The 26687-nt window shown below is 49.5% G+C and overlaps 12 protein-coding genes across 12 annotated transcripts; 9 read left to right on the forward strand and 3 right to left on the reverse strand.

The window, feature by feature from the left end:
• Positions 1–607: 607 nt before the first annotated feature.
• Positions 608–1280, forward strand: BDR25DRAFT_193969 (uncharacterized protein; the record flags this gene model as incomplete). Its single annotated transcript, XM_033684308.1, has 2 exons — positions 608–828; positions 923–1280. Coding segments are annotated over 2 exons (579 nt in total), but the record flags the coding sequence as incomplete, so codon positions are not given.
• A 794-nt stretch (positions 1281–2074) lies between these two features.
• BDR25DRAFT_316191 (uncharacterized protein) lies at positions 2075–5088 on the reverse strand (the record flags this gene model as incomplete). Its single annotated transcript, XM_033691584.1, has 6 exons — positions 2075–2773; positions 2826–2897; positions 2932–3057; positions 3112–3359; positions 3973–4843; positions 4894–5088. 6 exons carry the CDS (start codon positions 5086–5088, stop codon positions 2075–2077), a joined length of 2211 nt encoding a protein of 736 aa, XP_033544879.1.
• A 1602-nt stretch (positions 5089–6690) lies between these two features.
• Positions 6691–8780, forward strand: BDR25DRAFT_326839 (MFS general substrate transporter; the record flags this gene model as incomplete). Its single annotated transcript, XM_033692303.1, has 10 exons — positions 6691–6779; positions 6809–6933; positions 7014–7075; positions 7283–7353; positions 7455–7617; positions 7673–7722; positions 7772–7808; positions 7839–7855; positions 7913–8016; positions 8131–8780. 10 exons carry the CDS (start codon positions 6691–6693, stop codon positions 8778–8780), a joined length of 1368 nt encoding a protein of 455 aa, XP_033544880.1.
• Positions 8781–9702: 922 nt separating this feature from the next.
• Positions 9703–10095, forward strand: BDR25DRAFT_232313 (uncharacterized protein; the record flags this gene model as incomplete). Its single annotated transcript, XM_033685404.1, has 2 exons — positions 9703–9947; positions 10026–10095. Coding segments are annotated over 2 exons (315 nt in total), but the record flags the coding sequence as incomplete, so codon positions are not given.
• Positions 10096–10374: 279 nt separating this feature from the next.
• BDR25DRAFT_305084 (uncharacterized protein) lies at positions 10375–11326 on the reverse strand. Its single transcript, XM_033690344.1, has 5 exons — positions 11115–11326; positions 11016–11062; positions 10926–10967; positions 10696–10798; positions 10375–10639 (listed from the first exon to the last, which is right to left on the reverse strand). The coding sequence occupies exons 1-5, from the start codon at positions 11258–11260 to the stop codon at positions 10522–10524; spliced, it is 456 nt and encodes a 151-aa protein (XP_033544882.1). The 5' UTR covers positions 11261–11326; the 3' UTR covers positions 10375–10521.
• An 800-nt stretch (positions 11327–12126) lies between these two features.
• Positions 12127–14150, forward strand: BDR25DRAFT_373607 (uncharacterized protein; the record flags this gene model as incomplete). The annotated part of the gene is made up of 5 exons (XM_033697295.1): positions 12127–12342; positions 12402–12596; positions 12927–13138; positions 13189–13282; positions 13428–14150. 5 exons carry the CDS (start codon positions 12127–12129, stop codon positions 13875–13877), a joined length of 1167 nt encoding a protein of 388 aa, XP_033544883.1. The 3' UTR covers positions 13878–14150.
• Positions 14151–14253: 103 nt separating this feature from the next.
• On the forward strand, positions 14254–16235 carry BDR25DRAFT_265591 (uncharacterized protein). Its single transcript, XM_033686928.1, has 3 exons — positions 14254–14586; positions 14650–15132; positions 15185–16235. The coding sequence occupies exons 1-3, from the start codon at positions 14523–14525 to the stop codon at positions 15961–15963; spliced, it is 1326 nt and encodes a 441-aa protein (XP_033544884.1). The 5' UTR covers positions 14254–14522; the 3' UTR covers positions 15964–16235.
• A 156-nt stretch (positions 16236–16391) lies between these two features.
• Positions 16392–17591, forward strand: BDR25DRAFT_305086 (UBC-like protein). Its single transcript, XM_033690345.1, has 4 exons — positions 16392–16634; positions 16683–16694; positions 16815–16967; positions 17071–17591. Exons 1-4 carry the CDS (start codon positions 16608–16610, stop codon positions 17335–17337), a joined length of 459 nt encoding a protein of 152 aa, XP_033544885.1. The 5' UTR covers positions 16392–16607; the 3' UTR covers positions 17338–17591.
• Positions 17592–17791: 200 nt separating this feature from the next.
• On the forward strand, positions 17792–20419 carry BDR25DRAFT_290584 (heat shock protein-like protein). Its single transcript, XM_033688525.1, has 6 exons — positions 17792–17896; positions 17952–18002; positions 18064–18190; positions 18238–18403; positions 18453–19641; positions 19695–20419. The coding sequence occupies exons 1-6, from the start codon at positions 17854–17856 to the stop codon at positions 19961–19963; spliced, it is 1845 nt and encodes a 614-aa protein (XP_033544886.1). The 5' UTR covers positions 17792–17853; the 3' UTR covers positions 19964–20419.
• Positions 20420–21856: 1437 nt separating this feature from the next.
• BDR25DRAFT_232624 (MFS general substrate transporter) lies at positions 21857–23946 on the forward strand (the record flags this gene model as incomplete). The annotated part of the gene is made up of 7 exons (XM_033685414.1): positions 21857–21976; positions 22035–22080; positions 22128–22427; positions 22516–22599; positions 22667–22957; positions 23059–23398; positions 23517–23946. Coding segments are annotated over 7 exons (1611 nt in total), but the record flags the coding sequence as incomplete, so codon positions are not given.
• Positions 23947–24196: 250 nt separating this feature from the next.
• On the reverse strand, positions 24197–25451 carry BDR25DRAFT_357806 (uncharacterized protein; the record flags this gene model as incomplete). Its single annotated transcript, XM_033695852.1, has 6 exons — positions 24197–24366; positions 24417–24480; positions 24529–24823; positions 24894–24934; positions 24996–25064; positions 25161–25451. 6 exons carry the CDS (start codon positions 25449–25451, stop codon positions 24197–24199), a joined length of 930 nt encoding a protein of 309 aa, XP_033544888.1.
• Positions 25452–25610: 159 nt separating this feature from the next.
• On the forward strand, positions 25611–26462 carry BDR25DRAFT_357807 (uncharacterized protein; the record flags this gene model as incomplete). The annotated part of the gene is made up of 7 exons (XM_033695853.1): positions 25611–25650; positions 25720–25733; positions 25791–25938; positions 25990–26038; positions 26090–26166; positions 26225–26384; positions 26426–26462. The coding sequence occupies 7 exons, from the start codon at positions 25611–25613 to the stop codon at positions 26460–26462; spliced, it is 525 nt and encodes a 174-aa protein (XP_033544889.1).
• Positions 26463–26687: the final 225 nt, after the last annotated feature.

The following is a 26687-nucleotide window of genomic DNA, read 5'->3' on the forward strand; positions in this document are numbered from 1 at the left end:
GTACTCACATCGACCACTTTCTCCTCCACCTGCGACACCCGTCTCATTCCAACAGACCTTCAAGACTGCTGCTACGGATAACACGACAGCTAACCGTCCTCCGCGATCGAGCCGATGGACAACAGCGTTATCTTCGATCCGAAGGAGAGGATTAAGCATATCAGCTGGACCGCTCTCACCTCAACGTAAAGCTAAAGTGAGGCCATTGACGGAAGGGAATTTGAAGCGGCTGGAGCACCAAACTGAAAATGTGCCCTTACAGAAGAGACAGTCTATGCCACTGCCTCCCTCGCCGTTCTTCTCAAATGAAATGGCATTGGGCTCACCTGGCTCGCCTCTGGCGCATAAATCGCATCAGCGCTCACAGTCGCACTCCCACTCTCACACGCGCACGAGCAATCAACCCCGTCCTCCCCCTCCTTTATTCCAACCTCCAGAGCTCCAAAGTCAAACCCCAACTCGGATCCCTATCCGTCGTAAGCCACTTCCCCCAGACGTCCCCACTACGCCCTCCAAAGAAAAAGATCTCCCTCCCTACCCCACCACCATCGAAATCCACACTGCGCAATCCATAAAACTGCTCTCTCCAAAGTCCCTCCGTCGCATCTGCGAAGTTTGCAAAGAAATCCTCGAAACTTCCTCCTTCCCCACCCGAAAAACAACAACACGCTGTCAGCACGGCCCACACACATGTAAAGACTGCATGCAGAAATGGATTTCCGAGTGTGTGGAGAACAAGGGTTGGGCGAAGTGCGTGTGTCCTGAGTGTGGAGAGGGCATGGGCTGGGAGGATGTAAGGAGTTTTTCGAGCGTGGAGGGGTTTAAGAGGTAAATGCCATCTCAATTCCATCTATTCCTAGGGTTTCGAAGTTTAGTGCAGGTTTAAGGAAGATAGCTGAGGAGTGAGAGCTTTCCCGAATAGATATGCGACATTAGCGCTACGAGATACGCTATCGAAGATTGAGGGATTCCACTGGTGTATGAATCCGAATGGCTGTCCATCTGGCCAAATCCAACCGCCAGATAACGCGGTCTTCACATGCGTCTCCTGCGCGCATGTATATTGTGTAAACCACCCCACAACCCCTTACCATGCGGGAGAAACGTGTTCGCAATTCGAAGCGCGCATCTCCGTCTCTTCCTCCACCTCTCAATCACCAACGCTCCTCCGCCGCACTGAAGAAAAGGTCGGGGAACGCACAGTCCGGGAAATTGGCAAGCGATGTCCAAACTCAATATGTGGTTATTGGATTGAGAAAGTGGAGGGATGCGATCATATGACGTGCGTGAAGTGTGGATGGCAGTTTTGTTGGGAGTGTGGGGCCGAGTTTAGGAGGATTAACCGGAGTAGTAAGGGCTGGAGGTTTCATGGCGTGGGTTGTAAGTGGTATGGGGAGTAGTGTTGATAAAGGGGGCAGGAGAGGGGAGGATGGACTGGATGTGAGCGTGAGAGGTGCAGAGGCTGAACATAGTTGGAAAGGGCTTGGGCTATGCGGATCTGGTGATATCAGCAAGCGTTAGCAGTGCTGTGGAAGCGTCTAAAAGCCATGCCTGAAGTAGTTTACAGTATGCATCAAAGATCAAATTATCTACTAGGCGAAGTAAGAGAATTGCCATGTTGGCCAATAGGAAACTCTATTAAGATCTTTTATGAACATCAAAACGAAACCGTCATTGCAATACCACTGCTCGCCATCACAATCCAGCAAGAAATCTGATCCGACTATTAGAACACTCGAATCGTGATGATGTCGACGGAGGGTATTAGCTGCTACATAAAACGCCACGTTAATCCCCAACTCCATGTATCCAAAAGGACAAAAGAAACATTGGGAAGAGGTGAAGGTTCTTGAAAAAGAAAGGGAGGAAAAGGGACATGGGAGATAGTGCAGGGTATTTCAGGAAGAAAGGGAAGTCAACGTGAAGCATCAAGAAACCCACCAAAACGCAAGACCCGAGCACCCAACTCCACCTACACCGCCAAATACTCATATCAGTCCACTGCCGCTGCATTACCGAACTTATCACTAATCCGCTATTCCATGTCGTGATTCTTGACCGTCAGTCTGAACCTTCAAGCCACAGTCTTCCGGCCAGCCTGATTTAGCTTAATTCTCAACCCCTTCAGGAACTCAACCTGCTCAGCCGGACCCCACTGCTTGACAATCGTATTCCCTTCGTTGTCCTTCTCGCGCCAATGGAACGCCGAATGATCGAAACTCATGACATCCAATCCCTTCGTCGGTTTCTTAGGATCGAGGTTCAAGAGCCAGCCATGGGCATCGTTGTAGATATTTTTGATCGCTGTCTTAGGCTGCTCATTGCTGCTCACATGGGCAAACGACAACTTCTCAAAATCCTTGGCTTCCTGCAGAAGATGGAACATGGTACGCGCGGATTGCGAATTGTAGGTATCGGACCGGATGTTCTTGAGGTGCTTGCGGTTTGAACCGCATTGCAGGAGGAACGAGGAAATGACCTGGGTGCCAGGGAAGTGGAAGAGTTGCCCATAGAGAATGGGTGCGGCTTCTTCGTGGATTTGACGGCAGCCTTGCAGGATCGTGAGTCGGTTTTTGGAGTTGTAGGTTGGTGCGTAGGCGGTTTTCGTCCCGCCTTGCTTGAGTGCCATGGTGATGGCGCCTTCAGGGTGCACGAGTAGGTGGTGGAAGATCTTGGCACGGATTGAGACTGGGAGCTTCATGAGTGGGAAGGGGACGGATTGTTTAAGGATGATGGCGACGTGACCGGCATATGGGCCTTCATCGACTATGACCTGATGATCTAATTAGCAGAGGAGTGGAAAATAGGTCATGAATGGTGCATACCTGCTTGACGAGAACGAATGGGTTGGTGGATTGCAGCTTAATTAGATGGGTGTAGTCGGCGTTCTTGTCCATCTGCCAGAAATCAATATAAGGCCCGTCTGATTACCTTTGTAGCGGAACCACCTACCTGGGCTGCCAAGTTGTTGACATGATAGAAACAGTCAACAACAACACCATCCTCTTTGTCGAGCGGGTTCTTGATCTTGCTCTGAACTTGGTCGATTTTTTCCACCTAGAATGCGTTAGTGGGCAATTTAGACAGGGAGAAATAGACGGAAAGACATACCATCGCCTTCTCGCGAGCGCGAATCGCCTTGTTGTTCATTACAGGGCCTCTCTTGCGAGCCCGCTTCTTCAGCGGAGAAGGAGTGCCCCCCATTTCGACATCCTCGCCCTCAAGTTCCGGCACCTCCGACCCGCTCAGCGAGCTTGATGGCGCATCAGCTTGCAGACCTACGTTGGGATTCGGTATGCGCTTCGTAGCTCTCTTGGCGGTAGACTCATCCGGACTACTGGCGCGAGTAACAATCATGACTATAATATTCTGTAAGATATCGTTTAAGTGAAGAAGATGGTATTGAAGCGAAGGTGGGGTGCGACGAGGTAAGAGTTAGCGGGAAGGAGCGGGGCAGGAATATAGAGATCACAGTAGGGAGGTTCCTAGTGAGAGCGTATTTCGTCGTGGGCGGTTGGCTTAGCAAAAATTGTTTGCGTGGTTGGTTTCTGAGGCAACTACTGTGATTTGTTGTAGGGTGATGATTAGAAATGTTACTGCTCTCTCACTATGATGAAGCTAGGGAGGCTTCACCGGTGCGGGGGATTTTCGGAGGGCCGAAACTGAAGAAACTTTAGCTGGAGTTGAAATGGGGACTCGAGAGGTGAGAGCGGGAGGTGATTTAAATGCTTTGGGTAGTGAGAATAGCCAGAAGTTGATGGGGAGAGGTTGGATTGGCCGTCGCTGGGTCACTTCACACTCTCTAAACTCGGTCAAGAAAATAAACCGGGGAGTAAGAAAATCTAACACATAGTGGTAGAAAGTAGTCATTCCTTCATATGCTAATACCTACCTACAAGGGTTCTATCTAGCTACACTGCCACTTCTGTATAGCTAGCTGGATCTGACAAGGGCTTGGCATCGATTTCATACTAAAGTATGCAAGACAATTCCGCCTCTCGCGTTGCAGTTCGGCCCTTCTTGACAAATCATAGCGCAAATTTGTGTTGAACCTGGCGATACGATTCTCATCCCAAGGGCGGCCACCAGGGAGTAACGAAGGATGGCCAAACTTGCACACGCCTTCCGAAAAAGACAAAACTTCCAGCGGGTTGTTGTGTAAGGAGCGTCCCTCAATCATGGCGAAGAAGTTGTGCCCTTTTTGAACAATAAACTTACTGAAGTAAGCTTCCGCGTCGAATCCAAGTCGCTCGGCAGTAGGGCCTAAGTAGATTGTTTTCTGTATTATTCCATATACCCATGGGCTTAGCCGGAGCGTTCGAATATCTGTACATGGCACAAGGTAGTCGAAGAGCATTGAATCCGTAGCGTTGAATCTGTGGACATGTACATCGCGGATAAAAGCCCGGCCAGGACCTATTTTGTGGAGCACGACGCCTAGATCGTAGGTGTCATGGAAATAAAACTGATTGGTACTGTATAGTACCGGAAGAGCCTCGTAGTATGTTCCCTTACATACGGCAAGAATTGCTGTGCTATTGAGATAGTAGCCACGAGGGGAAGACAATCGGAAGTACCAGGCAAATGGCTGCGTGGTGTGCTCGCATCCAGCCCAGACAACGACTTCAAAGCTGTGACCTTTCTTTAAGGACTTGTGTTTAACGTGGTCTTCATTCCCCATGATCGTTTCGGTTCCTTTGATATGCTGAAACCGAACTGGCTCCTCGGAACTGAATATTAGTCTATATATTTTCTCGCGAAGCTCCGGAGGGAGTTTCGTAAAGAATGGGGATTCTTTGAAATATGAAGCCCGGGGGACTTTGTTATACTGGGAGTCCCGATTCTGTAAGTAGTTGCGGGAGGATTATACAATGTGACTTAAGGATTACTAACCTCTGCGCTACGGAAAATCCAGTTCTTCTTATCATCGAAGGCCTTCTCCTCGTATTCTTTTATAGACACAGGTCGCTCTTCATAGATAGGGGGATTGGCACATATTGGTCTTGACGGAGCGGTAGCTGTAATGTCTTCATCGAGTGTAGGGGGAAGAAGTGTTGCAAAAGACCGCAACTTGTGTAAGAACACCATATCGAATACTCGTGAAGAGTAGACCGAGGTGTGAAAATCGCAAGCCGGATACGAAATAAGGTGATAAAAGCATTGATGTCTTTCCAGAATGCTTGATACCGGTCTTCCCCAGAAGGAATGAAGGTTCGTGTCCAGTGAGGTTTTCAAGTCGTCATCTTGAGCGCTAAGCGCGGAGCGGAAGGCAGAACAGACACGCCCAGAGCACGGATTGCCCAAATCGAACTTAAAATTGGAATCTATATCCTCGGGAAAGACGCCCCCTCCTTATAACTGGAAAGAACTGTTACGTTTCAAAGTTTTCCTGCTCAGCCTAATAGGGCTGATTGTGGTCCGGAGTAGAAAAACAGGATGTGGCTTGATGCTATGCTAGTATTTAAGGACTGGACAAGCAGTACCACTCACTTTGGGATTTACCGAACCAGCAGGAACTGAATTGGTGATGGACAATGTGATGTTGAGGTTGTCCCCTTCCACGTTACTGAAAGGGTAAGGCGCCGTCTGAGGTCGGCTAGCGCGGTCACGTGTACTTACCGGAACCTGAGAACATTCCCGAAGCCGATCTAGAGCCGCACCTCACTTCATGTACTCGTACATCTTTTCGAACCCAGAATCGAATTATCACTACCGGCAATGATGGAGTATTTTGCGCCTCATAAAATGTATCATCGCCCGTATCGTTCAATATTAAAGAAGGGTCAGATACGATCATCCTGGCGTTATCGCTACAGTGAATTGACGCCATTGCAGCTACACCTGATGTGCCACAGCAACGAGGTAAAGTGAGAATTTCAACCACGGCCCTTATCGGACCTCTTTCTCAATACACCTATCGCCGATTACTCCATTCCTTGTCACACTTTCGACGGATGGTCTTGACGAGCTCTTGTCCCAATCAAAACAAGTTGTCCGGCTTTTCAGAGGAATCCAAATGATAGCCGGACTCGGGCATAGATCTCAAACTATCGAGACCCATTTTCTATGACAGTGTTAACCTTGTAGACGATCCCTCTCTATTCCTGAATGATCCTGGTGAGACAACTTTGCCACTCCATCTCACATCCCGATCTCACACTGCATAAGCTTCCACTCAAGTCAAGATTCTCTAGAATTCTACTAGGGAAGTTTGGCTCGAGAGTGCTTCTTCCTTGGGTATGGTCGCCTATGACAATGTGTGGGCCCACACCACCATCATGCATATCCACCATACGTGATCCTAGCTTCATCTTCATGGCATCCTGGTGTGCTTCCCGATGACAACCTAGCCGCTGTCGGGTGGCCATTTTCAAGGTTCAAGCTCCTGAAAAGAGAGTGCCCAGGTCTTGATCATACTATTCTGATTGACATATTTCTAGATATAGTTAGATTCGGCTACATGTTCGCAGATACATCCCAATGACTTCTAGGCGAGGCTTCGCTGAGAAAGCCCACCCAGGACCTAGAGCTGGACTAACAGATGGTATCATTTCAGCCTCGAATTGCTCGAACAGTATTTGACCAAAGTTCTCATATCGCCCATCTTTAAAACCCCTCCGAGGAAATGCATCTCTCCCAACTGCCAAACCTATGAATTCATTAGCAAATAATTACTAAATTCACTTAACTATGGGGAGCCTTTCCAGTGAGAAGAAGGTTGACATCGCGCAGGAATCGGCCTCTGCGGCATCCAGCATCCTGGAAACTGCCATTCTGGAGTATGGCTCCTACGAACTTCACGTTTCAGCAACCTTGTTAATGCACAGCACTGGCGGGAGGTCTACGACCTAGCTGGGTGTGAAGGCTGCCACCGCTTCGATCCTGATTACAAGTGGACAGCAGAGGAGGAAAAGAGGCTTGTTCGCAAGGTTAGTGCCGATGATGTAGATACTGCTTGTAAACAATGCTGATTTTTTCACAGCTAGACTGGCGGATTGCACTCTGAGCCTGAGTGATGTTCTGTGCGCTTGATCTGAATAGGAAGAACAGCAATCGTGCCATTTCAGACAATATGGTGAGAATACCCGATACGATTCCCTTCTATCACCGCTGTTCGCTAACCCCAATATCTCAGTTAAAGAACCTTAGTAAGCTATGAATGAGGGACTCTGATTCCAGAGACTGACGATGTCGTAAAGGAATGAACACCAATGATTTTAATTAAGGTCAAACGGTACGTTCTTATCTCGCACATCACCTGCAATATTGAATCACTGCTCAGATCTTCCTAGCCTGCTTTTTAAGTGCTGAACTACCCAGCGGCCTTGTCAGCAAGAAAGTTGGTGCGTATCGGTGGGTGATGACTCTATAATTCGCCAAGACTCATTCTCCTTCTAACTTTCCTGGTGCACTGGTTGGGTTCCGTTCCTGATTGTCTGCTGATCTGTAGCCAGCGCATCGCAGGCAGCGCTCAATACGAAAACGCAATATTACACCATCTGCGCCTTTCTCGGTCTCCTTATGGGAAGATTCATTCCGTACGCCCCCATTCAGCCAGAAAGTTTCGCAAGGCTAACGATCACCAGTGATATTGTTCTGTGGCTCACCTATTTATATGTGTGTATCTACATCATGAGCTCCTAGGAGATATATCGGCTAATGCACAACGCAGAAATCGAATGAGCTGCCAAATCGTTTGGCATGGTTCTGGACTGCTCTGAGGTAATTTGGTACCGTCACACTCCAAAACTATTCATACTGACCTTGAAAGTACTTGCAATATCGTTGGATCACTGATTGCAGCTGGTGTCATTCGGATGCGCGGTCTTAATGGATAGGGTGGATGGCAATATCTGTAGGCGGCCCATACCCTTGCGAATTTCAGGAGGAGTTCCTGAGAGATAGAATACAGTTTCTTGATTGAGGGTCTTATTACTTCTGCCATCAGCGTTCTGTCCTGGGGTCTAATGCCTCCAAGCCCTTGCCAAACGAAGCACTGGTTCCGCGGCAAGAACGGTTAGATCACCGAGCACGAGGAAAAGATCATCGTCAACAGCGTACTTCGCGACGATCCTAGCAAAGGTGATATGAACAATCGCATTAGCGTAGGGCTCACGCTTCTTTAGAAAGCCATCAAAGATTGGGAATTATGGTCGTTGTACATCATCGGACTCCTAGCCTACATCCCACCAGCACCCCCAACGACCTACCTCTCTTACATTCTCCGCAAACTCGGCTTCTCTGTCTTCCAAGCCAATCTCCTAGCCATCCCGTCGCAATTCCTCTTCACTATGCAGCTCCTCATACTGACATGGTTCTCCGAACGCTGGAAGGAACGCTCAATCCTCAGCAGTCTCAGCAATCTTTGGATCTGGCCATGGCTTCTCGCTCTTGCCTTACTCCTCGCTAAAGTGAACCCCTGGACTCGATACGTTCTGCTCACCGGCCTTCTCAGTTATCCCTACTGCCGCGCCATCCTCGTGGGCTGGAACGCAAAGAATAGCAATACCATACGCACTAGGACCGTTTCCGCGGCGCTATACAACATTTTCGTGCAGTCTGGGAATATCATCGCGATGAATATTTACCAGGATAGCGATCAACCACTGTATCGTCGAGGGAACAAGATTTTACCCTGGATCTGCTCGTCAAATATCCTGTTGTTTTATCTTGTTAAGCTATTCTATATTTGGAGGAATAAAGCCAGGGAGAGGATGTGGAATGTATTGACTAGAGAACAGCAGGATGATTATTTGGCGAATACTAATGATGAGGGATGAAGCGTCTTGGCTTCCGGTTTGCGCATTAATAGAGACGGTGGGCTAGACGAAGGGATTGACAAATCATAGGGATGATGGTTTGAGCCTGTTGTGTGATTGATTTGAGAGTAACGTGTGTGAAGGACTGTCGAGGGGCGGAGGCTTCGTCTGCTGCTGATTCCTTCCACACTGGGTGATTAGACAGGGCCACTATTGAGGATTAAGAGATCCCTTAAGCTTACTATTGTAAACATTCATCTGGATGAGAAATTGTACATGTATGTTTTGTGTGTGACAGTGATCGACTAGGGTCGTTCGCCACTATGCATCCGTAAGGTTCACAGGCCTATTGCTTTCGAGTCCGCTAAGTTAGTGTTACATCCCTTCAATCTCTCTACCGTCTTAGTCACTTGATGCAAACCCAAAAAATAAAGAAATAGGGTATGTGAATGAGTTTATTTTAACAGCATTACTAGACTTCTGAAACATATCCACAAGGCATTCTCGCTGAGTTAGTGTTGAGTGTAGTTATTATAGATCTAATATGCTAAAATGTTTATCTCTCGGAACAGTCTTGAGTAGTTGCCGAAGATCTCCGATCCATCACCGAACATCCAACTCCCAAACGCGGACGCGACTAGGAAACATCCACACTGAAACTTACTCAACTTCCACAGCCACCCCAACTTCCTAATTCCTCAGCCCTCTCATTTACTCTCCTAAAGCTCTCTACAATGGCGGAACCGTCCCCAATCCAACCTCCACCCACCGAATCTTTCACCCCACCAGCACCAACTCAAAACGGTACAACCATAGACATCGAAATGAAGGATTCAACTGAAGCTACCACTATTGACGTACGTCTTCGCTCCCCTTTCTCCTTCCCCTATCCTCCCCTTCATTGTAATCTAACTAACACCCTCCCTAGCCCTCAGCCCTAACCCCACAACCCCTTCCACCCACAATCTCCACCCCAACCCATCAACAAACCTCATACACCTCCGCACCGACCGCTGCCGTAACCCCAACGCATACCTCGACGCCCACGCGCAATTCTCCGCACCCCAGTGCGCCACAGCCCTCTGCGCCGACGCAACCGAATCCACACGGTAGTCCGACCAGGGTGTATTTGAATCAGAATGTCACGCCGCATTTGTTGGAGGCGATGAAGCATTTGGTTACTGTAGAGTGAGTATAACCCATGGTTTTTGCTTTGATGGGACGGGAGTTGAGCGGCGGTGTGGAAAGATGCTAATTGAATTGTAGGCCAGACAAACCGCTGAAGTGGCTCAGTGAGTTTTTGGCGCAGAAAAGTGCGGAGATTGAAGGGCCTTGAGGGCGGATGGTATGTTGGCTGCCAAGGTGGTAGTCCTTTGAGCAGAAATGTCTGAGATTTGGAAATTACGAAGAAGAGATGGGAGTGTGGAGTAGGTCGATATTGTACGATCAAGAAAGCATGGGCTGGCGTTCAAAGTGTCATGCAGAATTATTTGGGGCGTCATGGCGTAGGAAAATACCCATGATTTAGAGAAAACAAAAAAGTAATCACGTTTATATGGGAATGAGCTAGTTCTTCAATATTCACAGCATGCCGCAAAACGTCGCATGGGGATGGTTTTCAGATGTGATGCCTTTGATTCCTTTTAGTCTGCATAGCCATCCATGAACTGGTGATTGAAGCCAGATAGGCATCCCTCCATCCATGAAACTCCGACCAGGTGCTTGCCTTCATTAAACCATCGCCATTCCAACCCACGTGCCTTTATGCGACCAAGGTGGAAGCGGTGGCGCTCTCGTACCTCCAGGTCGGGGGCAGGGCACCGACAGTCTTGTAGTAGCGGGAGAGACGGTGGATACGGGATTCGATGAGAATGAGACGGCTGCACAATATTAGCCCAAGGTCTGCGTGACGGGAGGTAGAAGTGGAGGAGCGTACAACTTGGAGTCCTTGTCCTTACGGTTGCTCGACAAGTGCTTGCGGACAGCAACAGCCTTCTTGATCAACATGTAGAGATCCTCGGGGATCTCAGGTGCAAGGCCTGTGAATGGCGCTCTGTCAGCGATTGAACCAACAGAGGCAAATTTGTATAGCGCGACAGATGCCGTGGGTTGCCATGGCAGAACTGTGGTCGACTTGCGCTTTTCAGCTAGGGCAGGGGACTGTACCGCTTCCCTTCAAGATTCGGAGTATCTTGTTACCAGTGACAACTGCGATACTGTCAGTGCATGCTATGCGGTAGATTGTAGAGGAAATACCCTTCACTTGAGCGACGCCATGGGAGTCACGGAGAACGACACCAATCCTGCGTGCATATCAGCATACTGTTGCATTCCTTATTTGAGCAATGCACTGACTGAGAAGGAGTAGCACCCTTCTTCGCGAGCTTGCAGATCTGGTCGACAACCTGGTCGGGCGTGGTCTTGAGCCATGGCGGAGGAGTGCGAGAGTATGGGATGGCCGAAGCCGATATACCCTTTCCATTGCTGTGAAGTCTTCCCATAGTGGATCGAGTGTGATGGGGAGAGAGAGTAGGGGCTGTGGGCTGTGGGCTGTGGGCTAGTACTTGGAGAAGCCGTGGATGTTCGTGAGTCTTTTGCGTGGGCGAAAACTCGCTTATGAGTGCACGGACCACTCGTCTCGGCAGGCTTAAATTTTCGGTGATCCAGGAACCTCCTCATCCCTTCCACTCCAACATTGATCTTTAGTGCTTCATATTGACCGGATGCAATAGTCACAGCACTAATCTCGCCTCAATGCTCTTGTAATGCCAAATCGGTGAGCGGCAACTTACTCTCCACGTGCGTTTTCCCCTTCCCTTACTGTCCTCTCTTCACTTTCGCCTATGATGAAATAATCCAAACTACAATTTTCTGGTACCTCTTATGTCAGTCTCTGCTTGCAGGGACGATGATCTAAATGGACTTCTGATATCATTCCTCTCAAAGTCATGCTGTCATCAACCTCTCCGGTGTTCTGTCGCTGACTTTGAATAGCATTTAAGAACCATCATAGGCAGGCTTTTCGATGCCAACTATTTCCTTAGTAGACCTTGTTCACACTGGTTGATGGCGCTCTTTCCTATTCCTAGAATTGGGCAGAGTCCTTCCTGCCTTGGCTTTCATTTAGAAACCCTCTGGGACAGAGCAACTCAGGTGCTATCGCACCTGCCCTGTGTTCCTGCTACCTCGCTGTTTTGCATGTTCATCTCACAAGATCTAAGCTAAATTCCAATACGCTGTTATCCAACACAATACACAATACTACCATCTTACTTGCTTCTTCCTCAACATATCTTAAGTGCCTTCAGCTCGTCTAACTATGCACGTTCTCGCTCCCCTCGCCTTCTTTATCTTCGTACCACAGACAATGGGCAAGACATCTGGACAACTTTGCCAGGGTACTGCTGAAGAAGCAGAAGACGGGAATTGGTACTGCTCAGAGGTCCGCGGCATCACGTACCATAATATCAGTCAGCCCGGGAGGTATAATCGGACCACCAGCATTGATCCACGAAGCGGCCTCTGTGCCCACGAAACAATCTCGTACTCTGGCACCGGTTCTCTCACCCCGCTGATTGGTGAAGTAGCTAATACCCGTTCATCTTTCTGAGTCACTGAATGCTAACAAGACACCCCGGATAGTTATCAATGCACCTGCGCGGACCCATGAACGTTTCCCAGCTTGCTGTATACACACTACATAGCTCTACTTCTACCAACCGCAAACGTTCTCCTGCCCTCGTCAATGCCGCGCACGACGACTCGCTCGGACTCTTCGAGGATAAATCTAATATGGTTCGGTATCGTGCTGACAATGGCTACAAAGATGATTCGGCTGTGAAGCGCTCTTACGAAAGCTATTCAAGCCTGGAGAACACCAAGAGTCCAAATGCTGCTTTAAGTTTGGCCAACTGCAGCTCCACTGCGAACCTCTCAACGGTCACGAAGACTCTCTTTGTCACGGCTACCGCATGCAGTGGTGAACAGAACTCCAGTATAACTCCGTCCACAACTGAGGAAATGATAGCAGTACCCCCGCCCTCCAATACGTTTCCGTTCCCTCCAACATCAGAGTCATCCATTTCGGGGAACTGCAGTTACTTAGCGCTATTGTCGAAATATACCCAGCTCAGCGTACACACCCCACATAGCAGTTCATCGACCGAGAGTGACAGTCCCCCTCAGCCTTACATCACAACATCGATTATGTCGACAACCACTAAGCCGACGCTGAGCCTAAGGCAGAGCCCAGATGTGTCAGAAGCCGCCGCTGGTTGGAACCGGATTGCGTATTACACTTCGTCTTCTCCAGCTGAAGCTACAGGTTTAGCATTTCTTGCTAATCTGGGTGACCCCCAGCTCTCCGGTACTTTCGACCAGTACGGTGAACTACGCGAATGTATCAACTGGCATGTTAACACGATCATAGCTCTTTTGGCAACTCTTTATCGTATGTTTCTAGCAGAGGCAATGAATGCGTAGCCGATAGCACTCCTTTCGATGGAACACTAGAAACATCGGAGGTTGAGATCACTGTCCTCACGGACGAGGTGTGTACCGGAGCTTGCGAGTATTATAGACCTAAATCTACAGCTCATCGTAAGACACCTCACTATGGTACATCCGCGTTGTTGACGCTATACAGACGGTTGGGATGGAGAGGACAAGGCTTTCTTCATTGAATTCCAGATGGATCATTACGACAACATCGGCCAGGACCAAGGCATGCTCTCTGATGCACCAGCTTGGTGGTTCCTAAATGCGGAGATCCCCCGGACCCTCCAATATGGAAACGACCGAAACAACATCCCGTGTTCATGTTGGTCAACCGGCTGTGGTGAGTTCGACGCCTTCGAAGTTCTGGGTAGAGGAGAAGAGCGGGCGAAGTCGACCATTCATCGACAGGGGAATCTCGAAGGCGGAGACTCTAACTACTTCAAGCGGCCTGTTGGCAGGATGCTCAAGTTCTCGGTCATCTTCCACGAATACAATATCACGGCTACTGTCCTGGACGACGATTTCGACTTTGGCAGTTCCTTGAGCGACGCGCAAATTGCTGATATCGTGGCGTATGATTCTAACAGTAATACGCACTCTCTATTCGCGATTGGAACTTGAATGACTACCCGCTTCGTCTACCTGGCTCTTCAGATGCTCGTGGGTTGTTATAGATGAGGACAGCTACCACATTCTATTTATTCGCTGCAAAACGGCACGAATTAGACGGAACGACTGCGGTTGGATTTATACGTAGAAAGCATAATAATTAAGTAATGTATCATAACGCGTCAGCTTCGCGGTGGCAACATCAAGCATGAAGCAAGTATTGAAGTGCATGACCTGGCTCGTGAAAGAGTGTGTCCTGTGACGGCTCCCATAGACTGGGCCAGGCTCGTGAAAGATGGCCCGAGAGGAAGGGTGGAAAACCGAGGTTCAATCCGCCCATGAGAGGCTCATCAGTTCCGAGCGATGGCGAAGAATCAGCGCATCGCCTCTCTCCTTGATCAACCCCACAACTTTTCCTCACACACACTCTCTAGATATCCTTCACTTCCTTTGCGCACTTTTAAATTGGTATTGTCAGTTGTTTGAGTCGGTTCTTCGGCGCAGCTTTGTTTACAAATCCGGCGAACCCCGCAAACTCGCTTCGCCGATCTTCAGCCTCTTTTCGACGGGGGCGCCGACCCAGTTCTAAATTCCTGCCCATCTCCGCGTAGAGGACACTCCCTGATGACGGCACGGTGAGGCGCGAAAACCGGAGAGATGGCTTCACCATCACCACCAAAGCCATGGGAGCGCGGTGGAGGCCAGACCAGTGCCTCGGTTGGTCAGTATTCCCCTGCCGACCCTTTCGACGTCAGCAACGGTGAAGACTGACCCTCACATACAGGACTCACTGGATCCTCGAGTGCAGCGACAGCAACTGCCCCAACGACATCAAACTCGTTAAATCCGCCTCCGCTACCTGAACTCCCCAATGCGCTGAGCTCGGTAGCCAACCGCAACGCCTCTAACTACTCGACAATGAACGCGAACCGATACTCATCCCCCTACAGCACTTACGGCAGCGGGGGTTATAGCGCATATTCATCCCCTTACTCGCGCATGGGAGGCGGCTATGGATCCATGTACGGTGGTGGCATGTATGGAGGCATGGGCATGGGAGGCATGGGAATGGGAGGTATGGGTATGGGAGGCATGTATGGGGGAATGGGAATGCCCGGCGACCCGAACAATCCACAAAGCCTCACGCAGTCGTTCAGTCAGAGCACGCAGACGACATTTCAATTGATCGAGAGCATCGTCGGCGCATTTGGTGGGTTTGCGCAGATGCTCGAGAGCACATACATGGCAACGCATTCCTCATTCTTTGGTAAGACGATATACCTTCCTGAACGCATGTGCGGCACTGACTTTCAAAATAGCCATGGTATCTGTGGCAGAGCAGTTTGGCAACCTCCGGCAAACGCTGGGCTCTGTCCTCGGCATCTTTACATTAATGCGCTGGATACGAACCGCCATCGCGAAACTCACAGGGCGACCTCCACCCGCATCATCAAAGGAGTTGACTCCGGCGAGCTTCGCTGCATTCACAGGACGCCATCCCGATGGCTCTCCTGCCGCCGCTAAGCCCTCGAAGAAACCCTTCATCATGTTCATGGTGGCCGTTTTCGGTCTGCCATATCTCATGGGCAAACTCATCAAAGCCCTCGCACGATCACAAGAGGAAGAAGAAAGACGGAGAATGGAGGCCAACCCACAAGCATATGGCGCCGAACCCCTAGATCCCAACAAACTCGAGTTCTACCGATTACTCTACGACTTTACCCCAGACACGAACATGAACTCCGTCCAAGGAGTCGACTTGGCCGTGAAGAAAGGTGACATGGTTGCAGTTCTGAGCAAAACCGACCCTCTTGGAAACCCATCGGAATGGTGGCGATGCCGGGCGCGAGACGGGAGGATGGGCTATCTCCCAAGCCCATACCTAGAATTAATCCAGCGAAGACAGCAAGCTCAAATTACAAGCGGAAGCCAGGCAGGTAGCGCAGCCGGAAGCAGGACCCAGACGATGACCAGCGCGTCCGGGAGCAGAACCGCAACTCTGACTGATGCCCACGTGCCGGAGAAAGCGCCTAAGATCGAAGGCAAAGCTGGGGATATAGGTGTTGAGAGCTTCCAAAAGGGTCAATTCTATTCATAAGCGACTTTAAGTAATGGGTACTGATGCGGTTTCATTGGCGAGCTTTTCCTTTTGTTCAATAGCTTCTGGGTTCTTGTGTTTTAATTTTGTTCCTCACGGATCGATTTCTTTTGGGCTGGACTTAGGGACGGGAACTATGCAGCTTCCCATACGTTCGTGTACATCAATGGGCGTTGGTTTGGGAAAAGCTATCGGTTCTGGAGCCGAGTTGGAGCAGTAGTTTATTAGGCAGCTTACTGCACCGATGACTAGAGAAATGTTCTTAAGATAAGCATTTGTGTCTGCCAGTTGACGTAGTTGTCTTGTTTTGCAATAGGCATCCTTAGGCAGACGCTTCCTTCTTCCGGGCGAGGAGGGTGAGCTATCACGTGCGAGAGTGGATTTCGAGAACGCTGGACTGGTTTCACAAGGAAACAACGGCCCGTTTACACAAACAGCCCCAGGTGTGGCAGAGCTCCAACTTACAAACGCGGCCTCTGCCAACGTAATTATTTTTTTCAGAAAACCCACCGACCTCCACCTCGAACCGTGACAGTCCTTCTGTCAGCCGTGAGCATTCTTTTGCCCCGCCACCACACTCCACTCAACACCCAGCACTTGTCACAACTTTAACTCAAGAGCGCTACGAAAAATTAGGGTGCAATATGTTCGCCTCCAAGAGACTGTCTAAGGTATAGTTTTTCCAGCCCTTATAGAGAAGATGTCCTAATTCCGGGTAGGAGCTTACCAAGGTATACCAGCCCTCCGCCCAACTCGTAGTCCTCCTGCGCTCCCTTCGTACTTTCACCCGTCTTCGCTCCGCTCTGCTCTCGAACCGACATCCTTTTTAGACTGAAGCTTACTTTTCGTAGCTGCACGACCACCTTCCACCCGGTGTCGAACTCGTCAAGGCAGACGACTTCACGGAATGGCTCATGGACATCCGCGTCATCGACACAAATCCACTATACCAAGGCGAGGTGTATCGGCTCAAGTTTAGCTTTAGTCCGAGTTATCCTATCGAGGTACTGCCGCCCTGGTCCCCGAATTCCCCATTCCAATTATATCACTCGCACTTGCCCCGCACCTCGGCCAAGTTCTCGCTGACTTGTTTTGCTTGTTACTCAGGCCCCAGAAGTCGTTTTCGTCAAAGACACCACGCACCCGATCCCATGGCACCCACACATCTACTCCAATGGCATCATCTGCCTCGACCTCCTTGATACTTCAGGATGGAGTCCAGTCCACAACGTCGAGAGCGTATGCGTTAGCCTGCAGAGCATGCTCACGAGCAACACAAAGAAGGAGCGGCCACCGGGCGACGAGGATTTCGTTAGGTATAACACACAAAGGCCAAGGGACATCAACTTCGTATTCCATGACAACCAAGTATGAGAAGGCGACGCGTGGTTTCGGCGAGGCAAGCTCTCGTCAAGTTTATGGAGGTGGCGTTCTCTGGAAATGCATGGATGGCTATGGCGTTTGACTTACGACTTTGAAGATAGGGTGATATTGGCGTCTTGGTGTTGGAATCTTCTTTCTGTCCCGTAGCACGGCGTGGTTGGCTTTGTGGGTGGTATTGGTGTTTCTGTAGCCTCCATATTGATGAATGTGACCGACACCCGTCGAATACGAAACCTAGGCTCGATATATTTCCACATTGGGGGATCTGGTTCGAAATACAGTTCCTTGTGTGTGATCATGTGAATCCAAGTCAAGGGCGGCTCATCCATGAATCGGTCCAAGGAAAATGCCAAGGAGCAGGAAGAAGTATTTCTCCGACTGTGAGAAATCTTGGCACTGGCAATTTTCTTAGTGCTGCCCGGTCGAAGCGCAAAATGTTCGTCCACAGCCTTCACTCCATCCCCACTACACCTTCCTTCCTCCCACCTCCTACACACACATCTCAACATGAGTGACGAAGTCTATGAGGGTGCCATTGGCATCGATCTTGGTGCGTCGTAAACCAAACAAGAATCCTCTGAAGGCCCGCTAACATTATACTATAGGCACTACCTACTCCTGCGTTGCCAACTATGAGGGCACCAATGTCGAGATCAGTACGCAGCAGCCTCCTCAAAGCGATTGATACACACAAGATCTAACCATTTTCTTGCGCAGTTGCCAACGAGCAGGGGAGCTTCACTACTCCCTCGTTCGTATCCTTCACCGCCGAGGAGCGCCTCATCGGTGAAGCCGCAAAGAATCAGGCTGCTATGAACCCTGAAAACACCATCTTCGATATCAAGTGAGATACTCCTTGAATCTCATGCTATCAACTTGCTGACTTTGCAGGCGATTAATTGGCCGCCGGTTCGACGACGACACCGTCAAGAAGGATATCCAGTCGTGGCCCTTCAAGGTCATTGATCAGGGCGGAAGCCCCATGGTCGAGGTCGAGTACTTGGGCGAGACTAAAGTTTTCTCCCCCCAGGAGATTTCTGCTATGGTTCTTGGCAAGGTAGGAAAGCTTTCAACCTAGTCGAGACCTCTAGCTAACACATTTGCAGATGAAGGAAGTTGCTGAAGTGAAGCTCGGCAAGAAGGTTGAGAAGGCGGTTGTTACTGTCCCGGCTTACTTCAATGACAACCAGCGACAAGCCACCAAGGACGCAGGTGCCATCGCCGGTCTTAACGTCCTTCGTATTATCAACGAGCCTACCGCCGCTGCTATCGCATATGGTCTTGGATCTGGCAAGTCTGAGAAGGAGAGGAATGTTCTCATCTACGACTTGGGAGGTGGTACTTTCGATGTCTCCCTGTTGCACATCCAAGGAGGCGTCTTCACCGTGAAGGCCACCGCTGGTGACACTCACTTGGGTGGTCAAGATTTTGACACCAATCTGCTTGACCATTTCAAGAAAGAGTTCACGAAGAAGACCAAGAAGGATATTTCAGGAGATGCGCGGGCCCTGCGTCGTCTGCGGACAGCATGCGAGCGTGCCAAGCGAACGCTTTCAAACGCCACTCAAACCACCGTAGAGATCGATTCGCTGTTCGATGGCGAGGATTTCGCTTCCAACATCACCCGTGCCCGTTTCGAGGATTTGAACGCCAAGGCTTTCAATGGCACTCTCCAGCCTGTTGAGCAGGTCTTGAAGGACGCCGGCCTTGACAAGGGCAAAGTTGACGAGATTGTATTGGTTGGTGGTTCTACCCGTATCCCCAGGATACAGAAGCTACTCAGCGATTTCTTCAACGGCAAGAAGCTGGAGAAGAGCATCAACCCTGATGAGGCCGTTGCCTACGGTGCCGCTGTTCAGGCTGGTATCCTATCTGGTAAGGCTACTTCGGCCGATACTGCAGATCTTCTCCTTCTCGATGTCGTTCCCCTCTCCCTTGGTGTTGCCATGGAGGGCAATATCTTCGCTCCGGTCGTTCCCCGGGGCCAGACTGTCCCTACCATCAAGAAGCGAACATTCACAACCGTTGCCGACAACCAGCAGACCGTTCAGTTTCCTGTGTTCCAGGGCGAACGTGTCAACTGCGAGGACAACACTTCCCTTGGTGAATTCACTCTTGCACCTATCCCACCTATGAAGGCTGGTGATGCTGTTCTCGAGGTCGTCTTCGAGGTTGATGTCAACGGCATCCTCAAGGTCACTGCTACCGAGAAGACCTCTGGTCGCAGCGCTAACATTACCATCTCTAACTCTGTTGGCAAGCTTTCATCCACTGAGATTGAGACTATGATCAACGGTAAGCATTCCAAACCCATCTTCTACATCAGCGCTATTCTGACAACCCTTTAGATGCTGCCAAGTTCAAGTCCAGTGACGAGGCCTTCAGTAAGAAGTTCGAGTCCAGGCAACAACTCGAATCCTATATCTCACGTGTTGAGGAAATGGTCTCCGACCCTACTTCTGTCATCAGGCTCAAGCGTGGTCAGAAGGAGAAGATCGAGTCCGCTCTCAGTGACGCCATGGCCCAGCTCGAAATCGAGGACGCCGGTGCCGATGATCTGAAGAAGAAGGAGTTGGCTCTGAAGAGAATTGTCACCAAGGCATTCTCTACCCGCTAAGCGCAGTATTGGGATTAGTTTGAGTGCGAGATCGCAGCAAATGCAGAGTATGTCATGCGTGTGTTCGAGTGTGTGCTGTGGTGGAGAGGATGCTGCAAGCTGCTGCGAGCTGCGAATATCCCTTTTTGCGGCATTTTTAATAGACCGGTGTTGTCCTCCTCTTCCTTTTCTCTTTTTCTCCCTTCCCTTTTTCCTCTGACGTCTGATCACGAATTCCGGATTCGGTGGCTGGGAATCGTACCTGCAAAGGATGGATGGAAAAGTTATGAAGCTGTGTGTCTGTGTGTGTCTGTGTGTATCTGGTACTTTACGTCGGTGATGCCCCCCCTATTGACTCATTGATTGACTGATGTGACGGCCATGGGTCTGGCTCTCTAAGTTATGGGTTGGCGCTGTTTGTGTGTATTAGGAGAAGAGCATAAAATGGGATAAAAATTGAATCAATTGGAAGATGTGCGTTTTCTACCCAGTACGAATTGACATTTATTGCGAAATGATACATGCTTGATAACCTCAGTCAGACAGGACAGAGTAATGAGTCCGTGATTCTACAAAAGTGACCGCGATAGCCCCGAGATCGCGTTCGCGTTCGCTCCTTCCAAGGTTCCTACCACCACTCCGACAGCCATTCCGTCACATCACATAACAACACGACACATCCGCAACATCGATCTTCCCTGCATTCGACTCAGTCAATATTGACAATCTACATGCCTTGCCGAGAGTGCCTCTATCTATCTTTAGAGTCGTATTTGCGAGATGCACCACTCGGATATTGAATTGGATGTTGGACATCCGAGATTAGGGGGAAATGAGGATGAAAAGGCTGATATAAGAGACGTGCTAGCAGCGTGTGGCGCTTTTGGTTTATCTAACTGCTGAACTAACCATTCTTTGATATTCCAGGGCCTATGGTTGTATTGTATTTCGACAAGCAAATCTGTTGCTGTTTGGACTAGAAGAGTCTAGGGAAGGAGAGGGAGAAAGAGGAAGTTCGACTTCCAACTTGGCATCAGATTCAAAGGACAACTCCGCACCCAGCAGCCAAATGGCCTCCGACCACTCACTCGTCAGGCCTCCACTTATGTATTTTACCCCAGAATAGTTAACCTCCGACTCCAACGTCCGACACCTCGCGGAATTCCCCAGATTTTGGGTTTCCGATTCCACGGATCCGTGTCAAACCCCACTCCTGGCTCGCAGATGGGATGGAATGGAAGGTTGCATGCATGCGCCGGCCATCCGTTAGTATAGCGGAGTGAAGCAGATCGGTGGAGACGTCTTGTCATTAACCGGCAAAGTACCGATTCTCTTAGGAGTTAATGCTAGCGGCTTCGGTTTGGGGTTGGCTTGGAGGAAGAGAATAGGTTCCAGGATTTACGGGATGGCCGGAGCATGCTGAGGTATATAAGGCTATGTGAGCCCTTGGTGTCGTGATCTGATCATCAGGGGTTTGGGTCTGCATCTGCATCTTCCACCTGCATTTCCACCTGCATCTGCAACTACTATTCTCCCTTGCTTTCAATTATTCCCCCATTCTTACTGTTCTGTACTGTGCCGGCATCCCGAGATGACGGCTTCAATCAATGATGTCGGTATTTTGGAAGAGAAGGAATCTGCGAAAGCTGTGCAGGTCGAAGATGTAGGAGACGTGTCCATGAGGTATGAACCCGCCGAACTGGAGCCTAGGATGAATTTGCAGACGATCTTGGCTTTTATGGTAGGTTGGGTTGGGTATGCTTAGATGGAACACATTCCCTTCTCGGACAACCCCCTCGAAGACATTCTTACACAATCTATTGACCACTCCTGCACACTGTTGTCGTGTCCCCACCCCTACCTGTCTCACTGTCGCTAGAGAGTTATTCTAGGTAAGAAAGCTGATTGGAGCAGGCCCTGGCATCTCAATATAACGCCTACGTCCTAACCCTTTTGATTCCATCAACAACACTGAATTATATTAACGCCGATCTGGGTCCAAATCCAAACTACACCTGGATCACGGTATCTTGGGTACACCGCTCCGACTCCGGTTCTACATCCTCTTGTGTACCGTACTAACCTCCTCTAGACCCTATGCGCGTCGTTCGTTATCTCCATCAGTGGGCGTCTATCAGGTTCATATTCCCCATAAACTCCTCGGACTCATGTTAATTTCCTCCAGACATCTTCGGACGCCGCTACTTCATGATCTGCGGCGCCTGCATATCCTTCATCGGCACGATCGTCGGCGCCACCGGGAAATCCATCAACCAAATGATCGCCTCGGGCGTTTTATTCGGTCTCGGTTCCGGGTTCCAGGAAATGGGGTATGCGTGCTGCCAGGAGATTATGCCTAACAAGTATAGGATGTGGGCGGTTGGGATATTCGACTTTTTGGGCGTGGTGAGTCAGTTGGGGCCATTGGTGGGTTATGCGTTTATTGCGAAGACAGGAATTGGGTGGAGGGGCGCTTATTGGTATAGTGAGTCTGCACCTGGCTAGCCGATGGGATGGGGGGAGAGGGAAATCGGAGGCTACGAGGATGATGGCTAATGCGTTGGTGTGTCCAGTGTGTGCGTTCCACGGCTTCTTTGCCATAGTGCTCTTCTTTACTTATTTTCCGCCTACTTTCCACACCAAGCATAAAAACGATGGTAAGACTCGGCCTCCCACCCTCTCCCCTCTTCTTTTCCGCTCACTACTAACACTTATCTCCAACAGGAAAAACCAAAACCCAGCTCATCAAAGAAATCGATTACATCGGCCTGCTCCTCTTCATGTCTGGCTGCGTTCTCTTCCTCCTCGGCGTCAACTACGGGGGCCGCCAATATCCCTGGAATTCTGCGCACGTCATTGCTCCAATCATCGTTGGAGTGTGTTGTCTTGTTGGACTAGGGTTCTGGGAGGTTTATGCAAATTTGCCGCAACCTATTATGCCGCCGAGGTTGTTTAGGAAGTGGAGAGAAGTTACCATGATTTACGTGGTTTGTTTTGTGGGGGGCATGTTATATTGTGAGTAAACTCCTTCTCCCTCCGTGATTTTTGAATTCGGAGGATGCCCGAGCCCGGTTGAGATCCCCAGAAGCTCAATAATCCCACTAACCCTATCTCAGACTCCATGAATGTCCTCTGGCCGCGCCAATCCCAACTCCTCTTCACAGGCCCCGACCCCATCATCCGCGGCCTCTACGCCGAGCTCATCCCTCTCGGCTCCGTAACCTCTGGCCTCCTACTCGCATTCGTGTGCTCTAAGATCGGCCACGAGCGTTGGCAACTCGTTTTCCTGATGTCCATGGAAACTGCCCTCATTGGCTCGCTGGCAAGTGTGGGGCTAAGTGATCGGATTCAGGCGATTTGTACGTTGGTGTTTTTGAGTATTAGTGTAAGTTTGCCGCAGTTAATGAGTTTTGCCATGATTAGTTTAGGGCTAGGGGAGGAGTATAAGGATGATATGTAAGTTCCCTCCTATCTTCCCTTTCCCCTTCCATAGAATTGGATGACTGATGCTTACGGCTCTGTCGGCAATCGCGAGAAAGATAAGCATTTCAAATGCTAACATTATTCTCCCTAGCGGCTGCGCAGTCGGCCTAGCAGGCACGTTCCGCCTAATGGGAGGCTCCATCGCAACTGCCATCTATACCGCCATCATTAACAACACCTTCTCGTCCTCCCTACCTGGCGAAGTCTCCCGTGCTGCGCCCGGTTTCTCAAATATGGCCGCTCTCCTCCGCGCCGCAGCCGTGAACTCTGCTGCGGCATACAAAGCGGTCCCAGGGATAACACCAGAGTTGATAGCGGCGGCACAGCTGGCGGTGAAGAAGGCGTACGTGCACGCCTTTTCGACGACCTATCTTAGTGCATTGGGGTTTGGGGGCGCGGCAATTGTGGCGGCCTTTTTAACGAGGAGTACGGATGTCAGCATGAAGAATAGTAAGAGGATTGTGAGGTTGGAGAATGAGAGGAGCAGGAGTGATGAGGAGATTAAGATTGCGGGTGCTTAAACTAATGGGATTGAGGTGGGGGATTGATGTGGTGGATACCAAGGCAAGGAAGGAAAGGGACTGTCCGGGTAGAATTTGTGGGGTTGATTGCGCTACTAGTATCTACTGTACTTTGTCACCGAACGTGGCACATAGCAGGGGGGTGATTCAAGGCACTGGTTTGCATCATGTTGAAATTTTGCTTAATTCAAGCAAGAAGTTGAACATTTTAAATCCCCCCTAGTTACGTACTTCGATATATGAAAACATCCTATTCAAGGTAAACGAGGGCACAGGATCTGAGAACCTCAAACCCACCATCAGTCAGAATCTCTGAGACTTTCAGCCCAGGATCCTCACACTCCACACCCTCTCCATTCGCCAAATCCTCCAGGTAGAGATACTTCTCCATAACCCTTCTACCATCTCGCCAGCCCACGTCTCAACCCACCAAAATTTCGCCTTCCCAAACTGCATCTCACTCCTCTAACCCCAGTCATCTATCAGTGTCCATTGCGTCCTCTTCTCGTAATCGCCCGCCACAGCCCCCAATCTCTAGACGCTTATGTTTCAATCCCCTCCATAACTGGCACGATCCATCACCACAACATCCCTAAAAATCGGCCGTAATGCCTCTCTAACATCGAAATGATAAAAGGGAAGCGTATCCCAAGCGTATTTCTCCACATCAGCGTGGTATTCGCGGATGCAGAGGAGACTTGAGTGTATGGCGTTTGGGTTGAAGAAGGTGAGTCTCAGCGCCGATTTCCCCAGTTCTTTAGGAACTCGGAGAGTGCTGTGAAGGAGTGGGGGCCGAAGTGTGCGGATAGCCAAATTGTATACTGCCGTTACGCGTCCTATCGGGCAGCGGATGGGAACGGACGACTCAAGGTAGGCGCTGAATCGAGGGTCCGTGGACGGTAGATATCTAAATCTAGTATCTGAAATCTAGGTACTAGGCTCTGTACCGCAAACTGTAAATTTGAATATCGATTTCTTGTTCCCCACACTTGACAGAGATGTTGGAATATCGGGGATGTGTAAGTTGTGCGTTTGTAAGATGTTAGAACCCATAAGATGATTTCTAGTATTGGTGTGGAAATTTGTGAAGAACCTGTCTCGAATCTGGAAGCACGGATCTGAGCATGGGAGTATTATAGCATTAATATTTAGGTTTAGAAATTTCTATTGCTTTTACTAGCTATGAGCCATCGAGATCCGCATATGGGATGGACCAGAGTACAGGGATTGCAACGAGAATTTCTTTGATTTTGCTGAGTTGCAGGAGAGTTGCGAGAACCCGGAATAGGAGAGTGAGTTTTCGATGCCGAGGTTGAGGCTGCGATGTACCTCAGTTTAGGAAATGGAGGAGGAGGGTGAAATGGAGCTGTGATGGGGAAGTGCTGCCATGTCGAATGGGGTTCGGAGTGGGAGGCAGTTGATGGGACGAGAAGAAGGATAAGCAAGAAGAGATATGTGTTAGAGAGTAGGGATTTGTTAGGAAATCGGGGATGTTGTCGACTCATGATGTCTAAACTACATATATTGTTGCAGTCTCTAAAAACAAAAGCGACCTGTAGGATAATATTTCGAGAGTGGCTTTCGGTTAAGATGCCGTGCCTAACGAGCTTCTGCTATTTACATAGGCACTAGCCCTTCGTTATCGTCCTGATCTATTACCTCGTATGCCGTTGACTGTGGCTGGTCGTGTTAGTGTGATGGCCCGTGTATATTGTCTAGCCTGAGAGCATGACGAGGGGCTGACTCCACGATTAATGCCCGATGCAGTGTAAGCCCATCCTAGCGATGTAAAGATTTTATAGTTCTCAAGAATCCTCTAATAAAATGTCTGGTATATCGGGGAGGTTTTGAACTTCCTGAGGATAATCCTCCTTTCAGACCGGGTTGGACACCGGCGCAGTGGTACAAGACTAAGCAGCGACTCAGGTCCCAAAACTGTGCGACTTGTATTGCATGACCATTCAGTCTCTCTTAGGAAAATTAAAGCGACTGGTGAAAAGAGCCAAACACGAAGATAGCATAGGTTGTCCTTGGATAGGCTAGAGCGAGGCAAGATATATGCCTTAAAACTCCAACTACCTTGCATCTTCAGGTGTCGCAGAAGCTAATCCCGAAAATTAATTTCGGTCCCATTCGTTGGGAGAGAAAAAGGATATGTCGTGCGAGAAGGACGTCGTGACATGGCGACCGACCGACCGATGGTCTTTACCTACGAGATGAGTTGTCTATCGTAGATACCGTTTTTACATGTGTACTATATTACTTTCAACGACTTCAGTATTTGAACGACTGCTCGGTGGTGAACGAAATGTCTCAAATGAATTCATTGAGACAGAAGAAATCGAGCTATTAGGGAGATTTTGTCATGATTCAACAACTGCTAGAAGGTTGACCTCAACGGCTCGTTCGGGCCACCATCTAAGAGGAGCTGTCCGTACGTAAGTACAGCTGTGTCCGTACACGCGTACGGCTGAATTAGGTTGCCTGAAACGTTGGCTATCTGGCCTGTGCGTTAGGGGCTATGTGTACTTAAGAGCCCTCTTTCTTTGTACAAAGAGAGAGGGCAGTAGTTAATAACAAAAAGATCTTTACCTACTTACTTCTTAGTACACCCCTTAGGCGTACGTTTGTTTAATTAAACCTAGGTTAACTAACACTAATTAGTCTGTTAACAGACTGTTTTGCTGCAAAAGCTTAAACCCACCGCGTGCGTAGCCACGCAGAGAGGGCTCCCTAAGCCT

This window comes from Lindgomyces ingoldianus, assembly GCF_010093535.1.
Source record: "Lindgomyces ingoldianus strain ATCC 200398 unplaced genomic scaffold BDR25scaffold_26, whole genome shotgun sequence".
NCBI classification, from domain to species: domain Eukaryota; kingdom Fungi; phylum Ascomycota; class Dothideomycetes; order Pleosporales; family Lindgomycetaceae; genus Lindgomyces; species Lindgomyces ingoldianus.